At 38.7% G+C, this 9,483-nt stretch overlaps 1 protein-coding gene across 1 annotated transcript; it reads left to right on the forward strand.

Moving 5' to 3' along the window:
• Positions 1 to 5,745: 5,745 nt before the first annotated feature.
• Positions 5,746 to 7,137, forward strand: LOC146627671 (zinc finger BED domain-containing protein 5-like). The gene has a single exon (XM_085358941.1). It carries the CDS (start codon positions 5,746 to 5,748, stop codon positions 7,135 to 7,137), a length of 1,392 nt encoding a protein of 463 aa, XP_085215067.1.
• Positions 7,138 to 9,483: the final 2,346 nt, after the last annotated feature.

Here is a 9,483-nt window from a genome sequence, read left to right on the forward strand (position 1 = left end):
TTACACCTCCAACCTTATGCAGCAGCACAACCCACAAATCTGATGTGGGTTACATGTGTCCTGCTTAGAGTATTCTTGTCAGTTAAAACAAAAAAGAAGAAAAGATTAGCTTGGAAACTGTTTTCGGAAATTCTGTTTCCAAAAAAACTTTTAACACTGTAGTCTATGTCCTCAGCATCACACATGTTGGCCAAGTTGGTGTACAAGAGAAAACCTATCAGTTGATAAGATTTTAAAGCACAGAAGCTCATTTGCTTGCTAATGTTAGCTCTGTTTCCACACACAGTATACACTGTAACTGATCTCATAGCAGTGAAAATAGAGCCAGCAATATATTGTCTAGCATGCTGGTCTTCCATCTGTTTCCCATAATGCACAAACACCCAGAAGAAGTGGCCGGCCTGTCAGCTTGCCCAAATTCAGCCTTTGTTAACGGGACAGTCAAGCAGATTTAAGTCTGCTTCCAGAGACAATAGCTAACAGCAGACACAAGATGGCAGTAATTTAAAGGATGAATGCAAACAGGAGAGAAGCTTAAGGACAGAGCACGGTTTAAGATTATAGAATAGAGGAAGTTTTTATTTTGGCATATTTTAGTTGGGGAATTTTTTGATGTCACAGCTGCCGTGCTTGTCCTGACAGAAAGTTACTAGTATAGGCACAGAATAGTTTCTTTTCATAGCTCATTTAGGCTTAGGCAGCAATCATTTCTTAACTTTACTTGACAAGTTTGGACCTGTGGAAAGAGGACTATATATAACATTATTATTATAACATTATAAAGTTGTTGGAAGTTATCAAAAAGTAGCATTCATTTGGAGTCATACTTCATCTTCACTTTCCACAAACCCCTTAGGGAGATCTCAGGCTCTTCAGCAGCTCAACACTCCAATATGTTCACCAGCTGGGAGTGACTTCTGTCTGTCAATAATTTGATGCTAGACAGGTATCGTGCTGAAGGTTTTTAGAACTTTTTCACTGCAAACAGCTGTCAGCTGTTTCTAAAAAATTCTGAAACAAAAGAGGGAAAACAAAACAATGGGCTTATAAAGGCCAAAAAACTCCATAGAACCAAAGTGGTAACAAGTCTGTCAGTTTGTAAATACTTGTATCAATTGCTTTCATAATATCTACAAGTGCAAATATAAAATTCAAGATGTCTTATATTTAATGATGAGTGCGATTACATAAACCCGGACACAGTATTTTGCACATCTCTGCAGGATCCCAAAGTTTTGTCCATCCCTAAAATAGAGTTGATGAATAATTTAAAGGCTTGGGCTGAGGAGATTTCAAAGTTGTGGTAGAAATAGATGAAAATGCAAAACAAATGCGTAATGAACTCTTGAACATGTGAGAGTGTGGGGGGTGGGGTGGTGAGGTAAGAGAAGGGAGGGAGCTGCTGAGTGGGACAAGCCGATTGGAGTCTCTGCGCTCCTGCACTGTCAGATCAAAACGCCTTTCTGGGCATCAAAGACACCTGCAGCAGCAGTGTCTCCAGTGATAAAGATGCCACTCTCCCTGCTTTCCCTCTCCGATTTTAATTACAAATATTTATAAGCAGCTTAACTGCATGGACAGGGGTTTTTCTTTACCAGGCAAGGGTGTGGGGGTATCGACGCAGCTGTTGGATACGATAAGATTATTTACCATATTTGTTCTTTTATTTGTTTATTTCCTGTTAATTATTCATACCCCCACGCGATCAACGACTCCACTTTCTCCTCCTCAATACATTAAATGGGGTATAACATAAATAAATCAAAATGATAATAAATAAAATATATTTGGTATCAACATTCTCAGTGAAAAGCTAGAGGCTAAACTCATCTCCCTGGAAATTAGACTGTTGTCTGGTTTGTCTGCGACTGAAAAAAGGTTTTACATGTTAGTTCCTTCAGGATCTTGATCACCTTACTTAACAACTTTAATGTTTTTAAATTTTTCATCTTACTTTGTGCACATTGCATGAGGCAACTCGGAGCTACTCACCTATATCCGAGGCCTAATTTTACCAAGGGTTTAGATCGAAAGAAAAAGGCAGCGGCAGGAAAACGGAGCGAAAAAAATCAGGGCTCACTCATGTTACACTTTAACCTCCATGGCACATTATTGTTGGGTCTGAGCTTCCACAGGCCCCGCTGGTTTAGAGACTTATTCCTGTTAGCGAAGCAAGACGAACAGCTCAACCGGTTTTTCACGTGCTAGCATGGGAAGAATCTCAGAGCAGCCCTTCTGCCCTCAGTCTCAGACCACTTCGAAGAAAGAGCTTCCCCTGCAGCCTTTTATTCTGTGACACAGTTTACACAAACACCCATTGTAAAAAAAAAAAACCTATGGTGTCAGGCACTGTATGTGTGTGTATGGATGTGCGAGAATGTGTTTGTGTGTGTGTGTGGGGGGGGGGCATTTGTGGGACCTCCTGCTCACAAAAGGTTCATAAAGGAAGGAAGTTTACTAAACAAGAAAACTGAACCCTCACATAGGATGTGCCTATAATAAAACACTACAGCCTCCTCCACCATTCAACAGCCTGGGGAGGGAATCAGGAACAGAGGAATGTCTTTGATCATACAGTTTCAACCAAGACTTAATTTAAGTAACTCAGTGGCAACATTTAACAATTTCAACCTAACAATTATAATCCCAGATAAGTGTGAAAGTCACCTTGTATGAGGCGAATGGAAAAGACACGAAGGCTGAGAGAGTGTGGGAGAAAAGAGGTTGAGACAACATTGGTGTTTTCTGTTGTCAATGGACCTAAGAAGCATTATACTTTTTTTTTCAGGGAATTAGATTGACAGGGTTTGAAGGAGGTTTGAAGGGGGGGAGACATTTATGTTATTGGTTGAGATATCCTCTGACGCAGCACTTCAGCAAACCGGGTGGAATGTTTCTGTGAGATATTGTTAGAATCGCAATAGCTCGACACCTCCTGTAATTCTCTGCTTAATCAGTTCATGGATGTCAGGGAAAGTACGGTGGCTTAGCCATCAGCTAATGGGAATCCTAATGAAGAGAGTGAACACCTGTCTAAATAATGACAAGAAAGCCAATTGTAGTGGTGAATGCTAAAGTAAAGAAGGTTTATTCTCGAATGGGAGAGCAGGAGAGTTTATTTTGTTTTCAAATCAGAGGTGGACAGTAATTACATTTAGTCTCATTAGTTTTCCCCTCTTGACTCTGCATAGTCATCAAGGTAATGTATGTGGCTTTTCCTGTTTGAGCAAAAATGGATTTGTGCTGCATTAGCTGATGAGGCAGGTAAATTACATTATATCCCCCAATGTGATCTTAATGTCAGTGATTCTTGGATGGATCAGCCCTTTAGACAGTTTCAAACTTATTAGTGTACACAATTTCGCCACTCTGTTTCTCTTTTGCCAGAGACATGAAGTAAAGTGACAATGGTAGGCTGCTTATCCTCAAAATCCTCTTTGAGAAACCCTGAAAGAGTCTCTTTTTTTCAATTCTGACTTAATTTGCTACTAAAAGGGCTATTAATGAGGTATTACAGGGACACAAAAATAAGGGTCAGAGAATTGCTCAGCAAAGCATGAGGTTGAATGAGTGGCACAAGGAAAGGAGTGAGTGTAGTGTCTTCTTGAAATAGAATGAAAAAGATTAAATCATGAGCAATTTCACCAGTCTGTTGAAACCTTGTCGTCTCGCTACCTTTCAGTGAAAATGGATTGAGATTTGTTCATCTCTGGGTATTCTATCATTTTGCTTGGTTTTTTCGACTGTTTCTGTGAGGACTGCGTAGACGTCTCCTGACAGCAAAATGATACACCAAAAGACTCATATATAACCATGCAGCCATAATGTGCTGTCTTGAAGTCGTTGGTGGGAAAAATATATTCTAATTTTTAGCAAGCAGACCTAATAGCAGCTGCTAATGGCCTTTAGTGTTTGGCCTGACATTTATTAAGACACTGATCACTACCCCATCTGTCAGAGCAGGGTGTTAGGGGTAATTTGGGGTTGATTGTTTATGCACACATTTTAAATTATTCCAGAGTGTGGATATAACACAACACACCAAGTGTGTTTGTGCCTTTTGTTTTACTGAAACTAAAATTGTTGTAAATATAATTTGATTAGTATGCATGCAGCCAACAAAAGCACCAAAACAGATGTAATCTCTAACATCTGTGTTTTGCAACATGCAGTGCTACAATGCTACATTACCATTATTAAATGGTGCATAGCAAATATAACAATGTGCAACAAGGTGTAGAAATGCTCTACTATATACCATAAGTATACCTAATACTGATACCTAATACCCAATGCTGATTTTACATACCATTTACCTCACATGTGAATTTAAGTTTGTAGTAACTTTGAGTCCTCTTGTGGATCAAAGTTCTCCAGTTGCATTGCAGATGCTAAACTAGATCAGGATCTCTGGAGTTTGATGGCTGGAACTCTCTGATGTGTTCCTCAAGCCTTCCTATTGAAAAAAATATTTGTAGTGTGACAGGATGCATTGTCCTGCTGAGGTAGGATGCTGCCGTTGTGCTTGATGTGCAAGAACATTTAGATGGTGGTGCATGTTTCACACACATGAATGCCGAAATATAAGAACAAATTACAACAAGATTATCAAGGCTTTTCACTTCACCCTGTTATGGCTGATCTTTTTAGTAATTTCTGAAATTATACTGTAAATGGTAAATTTCTCTGCTTAATTAAAACTGCCCTATAAATGAATACGAGAATGATGCACATGCCTGTTTTCTCGATAGCTACAACCATGTAAGCTGCAAGAACAATTTAAAAAAATAATCAGTTTTTACAGACTGATGTAGTGCAGTAGTTCCCAAACTACCGTACGCGTACCCTCGGGGGTACGCAAGTGGCTGTAGGGGGTACGCGTGGGTTGGGGTTGGAGTGGGGATCAAAAGTTTTAAAAGCCGAAATTTGCGCTAATGCAGTTTTTTTTGCCTGTCAAATACATGACTATATACCACCCTCTGGTGTTCAGCAAAAAAATAGCTCTGACAAAATACATGGGCGTGATTTGCCCAAATGACTGACACCTAACAGTTGAAGTTGCCTCCAAGCATTCAGTGCAGCGCGAAAATGGACAAGTGGTTAACAAGAAAAAAAGGCCCTACCACAGAGACACCGGCCACAACAACCAATAAGCTCATATCTGAAGATGCATTTTCCAGTGACCGCACAGGTGATTGTTCAACAACAATGTGTTCGTCAGATTTGGATGCTAGCAGTGCTAGCAGGGATGTATCTGTGGTTACTAGCCAAGTGGCTAGCATAGCTGGAGCCAGCCATGTGGAAAGTGATGAAGTGTCTGATGCGGAGCGTCAAAGTGGGAGAAAGCATGACAGCACGGACTGTAACACAACCTCATCAAAGAAGCGCAAATATGATGACAATTATATTTCGCTGGGGTTTACGTGTATAAATATTGGTGGATTTCCCCGGCCACAGTGTGTTATTTGTGCAAAAGTATTGTCTCAGAACTCAATGAAACCTTCACTTTTGCGCAGACATTTAGAGACAAATCATCCCCATTTGAAAAATAAACCAAGGGAATATTTTGAGCGACAGCTAAAATCACTTTCAACAAGTAAAACCTGCATTCAGGTGCCAGATCTTATGAATAAAAACAGACTACAAGCATCTTACATGGTCAGTTACAGAGTGGCTAAAAACAACAAACCCCACACTATTGTGGAGGACCTCATTCTCCCTGCTGCTTTAGATATGGTAGGGACAATGTTGGGGGAAAAGGCAAAAAAGACGATACAGTCCATTCCATCATCAAACAATACTGTCTTACGGCGCATCAATGCAATGTCAGAAAATGTTTTACAGCAGCTACTTCTGCGCATACGCCACAGTGAATGTTATGCAATACAGCTAGATGAGTCCACGGATGTGGCTGGCCTGGCGCATCTTCTCGTATATGTGCGCTACATTCATGAAGGAACCATCAAGGAGGACATGCTGTTCTGTAAACCGCTGGAACAAAGGACAACTGCCGCAGATATTTTTCAAAAGCTGGACACATTCATGAACACACATGGACTCGTGTGGGACAGATGTGTTGGCATCTGTACTGATGGCGCACGGGCCATGACTGGGAGACACGGAGGTGTGGTTTCGCGTGTGCAAGCAGTCGCGCCAGATGCCTCCTGGGTACACTGCAGCATCCACCGAGAGGCTCTTGCTGCAAAGGGAATACCTGTCCGTTTGAAACATGTTTTGGACACGAGTGTAAAAATGGTTAACTTTGTGAAAGCCAGGCCGCTGAACTCCCGCTTATTTGCTGCGTTGTGCAATGAGATGGGCAGCGAGCATGAGACATTATTACTCCACACAGAGGTTCGCTGGCTATCTAGAGGGAAAGTGCTGACCCGTTTCTTTGAGTTGAGGGATGAACTTAAAGTTTTCTTCAGTAACCATCCCTTTGAGCTGTCTGAACATTTGCATGATGAAGAGTACCTTACCTGCCTGGCTTATCTGTGTGATATATTTTCTCGTCTGAACGAGCTCAATCTCGGATTACAAGGCGTTTCTGCAACTATATTCAATGTTCAAGATAAAGTTGAGGCCATGATAAAGAAGTTAAATCTTTGGAAGAACTGCTTGGATACAAACAACACTGAAGTCTTTCCTGTGCTGCATGATTTTCTGTGCTCTAATGATCTCACACTATCTAAAAGTGTAAAGCGCGAATGTAACGTGCACCTTGAGGAGCTGGCGGTGCAGTTACGCCGATACTTCCCAGAGACGGACGGCTCAAATGATTGGATACGTCACCCGTTCACCGCCGTGCCTACTTCGTTATCACCGTCTGACCAGGAGAGCCTAATTGAAATCGCCACAGATGGATCTCTAAAAGTTGAACACGCTCAAAAGAACCTGGCGGATTTCTGGATAGGGCTGCGCACTGAACAGCCCGCGCTGGCTAAGCACGCTGTCAAGACTCTGATGCCTTTCGCCACCACATACTTATGCGAAAAGGGATTTTCTGCTTTAACAAACATGAAAACAAAATACAGAGCAAGACTTTGTGTGGAAAACGATTTAAGACTCAGCCTTTCCCAAATTGAGCCAAACATTGAAGAGCTGTGTGCCTCTGCTCAAGCACATCCATCACATTAAATAAAGTTCTGTTTAATGAAAGTTCATGGCCTTTATGCTCTCGACAAAAAAGTGAATTCTAATAAATCCTTTGATACACTGCTAGTATTAAGTAGTAAAGTTTGTTATTAAAACTCTGTCATTACTAAAAAATATTGATAAATTCATTTGGTGGTGAGAAATAATCGACTGTGCAGTATTTATTGATTGATTTGATTGATTGGTAATTTATTTCAACATGTGAACAATATACAAGTACATTTAGAAAAGAAATGAGAGAAAAAAAATATACTATACAAATTACATACAAAAAAACATTCTGATTAATTTACATGTTGAAAGGGAGTGGGAAGAAGTATACACTTATTTAATCCCACCCCTGTCCCATAAATTATCAGTGAATATTTAGTCAGCTTCCTTACTGATATAATTTGTAATAAAAATAGTGAACAGATTTCTGATATACTATATACTATAATATCACATCATGAATTTTTTGTTTGTTTGTTTTTAAATAGAGACATTCACTTAATTTAAATATTTTCCTTTTCTTTATAGATCGAGAAGATCATATTTTTATAACTCTTTTTGAACAGTTTTATGTTTGGACATTGCTTTAATTCCATATTCAGTTTGTTCCATAGTTTCACTCCTTGAACAGAAACACAAAAGCCTTTTCTTGTAGTACGTACCTTCATTGTTTTGAAGTTACAAAAACCCCTTAAATTATAACTTCCTTCTTTCAAAAAAAAACATACTCTGAATATTACCTGGCAGTTCTTTATTTTTTGCTTTGAATAGAATTTGTGCTGTTTGGAATTTCACTATATCGTCAATTTTCAATATTTCAGACTGCAAAAATAGTGAGTTTGTATGTTCCCTATAACCTGCATTGTGGATGATTCGAATTGCTTTCTTTTGAAGAGTAAAAAGTGAATGTAATGTGGTTTTATAGTTATTGCCCCAGACCTCTGCACAATAGCTTAAGTATGGTGAAACCAGTGAACAGTAGAGAATATGAAGTGATGTTCTGTCGAATACCTGTTTTGCCTTGTTTAGTACTGCAATGCTTCGTGATACTTTGGAATGAATATATCTTACGTGAGCTCTCCAGTTAAGTTTTTCATCTATTATTACCCCCAGAAATTTATTTTCACTGACTCTTTCAATATCAACACCATTTATTTGAATCTTTGCATTAGTATTTAAACTACTATTTCCAAATAACATAAGTTTAGATTTATTCAAATTTAATGATAATTTGTTTTTATCAAGCCAGAACTTCACTTTACTTATTTCATTAGTCATATCCTCCAATAAATTCTGCAGATCATCACCAGAGCAAAAAATGTTTGTATCGTCAGCAAAGAGAACCACTTTTAATACTTTGGACACTTTACAGATGTCGTTAATGTACAAGTTGAAGAATTTTGGACCCAAAACTGACCCTTGGGGTACACCACAAGCAATGTCCATACATAAGGAGCAACCACCATTTATTTTCACAAACTGCTTTCTGTCACTTAAATAACTCCGGACCCAATCTAAAACTACCCCTCTGACACCATAACGTTCCAGTTTTCTTATTAATATATCATGATCTATAGTGTCAAATGCCTTTGTCAAGTCTATGAATAACCCAGCCACATATTGCTTTTTGTCTATGGAATTTGTGATGTATTCTATTGAATCTAATAGTGCCGATGATGTTGATCTGCTTGATCGGAATCCGTACTGACTCTCAGTGAGTAGTTTATGTTTATCTATAAATTTTTCCAGTCTGTTTTTAAACAGTTTTTCAAGAACTTTTGAGAATTGAGGTAGTAAAGAGACAGGCCTGTAGTTTGTGAAATGGTGTTTGTTTCCAGATTTGTATAGAGGTATAACTTTTGCTATTTTCATTCTGTCTGGAAATCGACCAGTTTGAAATGATAAATTACAGATGTATGTAAATGGTTTTATAATAGCCTCAATGACTCTTTTAACCACTATCATATCAATATCATTACAATCCAAAGATTTGTGATTTTTACATTTTTTGACAATTTCAAGAACTTCATTTTCATCAACGGCTGTGAGAAACATAGAATATGGATTTCTGTCAATCAGTGTATCGGGTTTTTCCTGTGCTTTCCCAGGATGAGTGATTGTTCTTGCTAAATTTGGTCCAGCAGTTACAAAGAATTCATTGAGACTATTTGCCACAACATCCATATTGTATTCTTCATGGTCATTACAAATGAAATACTTGGGATAGTTCTTTTGTCCAGTCCCACATTTTATAACACTGTTCAGGATTTCCCATAATCTTTTATTATTATTTCTATTTATATCTAATTGCTTCTTATAGTATTCCTTTTTACTAAA

The sequence above is a fragment of the Diplotaxodon limnothrissa genome, linkage group LG7 (genome assembly GCF_057381915.1).
Source record: "Diplotaxodon limnothrissa isolate DT_005_m linkage group LG7, D_limnothrissa_male_GT1.1, whole genome shotgun sequence".
NCBI lineage: Eukaryota > Metazoa > Chordata > Actinopteri > Cichliformes > Cichlidae > Diplotaxodon > Diplotaxodon limnothrissa.

Excerpts from the sequence above, each read along its gene's own strand:
- LOC146627671 (XM_085358941.1), top strand. The coding sequence starts at position 5,746 with ATGTTGGGGGAAAAGGCAAAAAAGACGATACAGTCCATTCCATCATCA.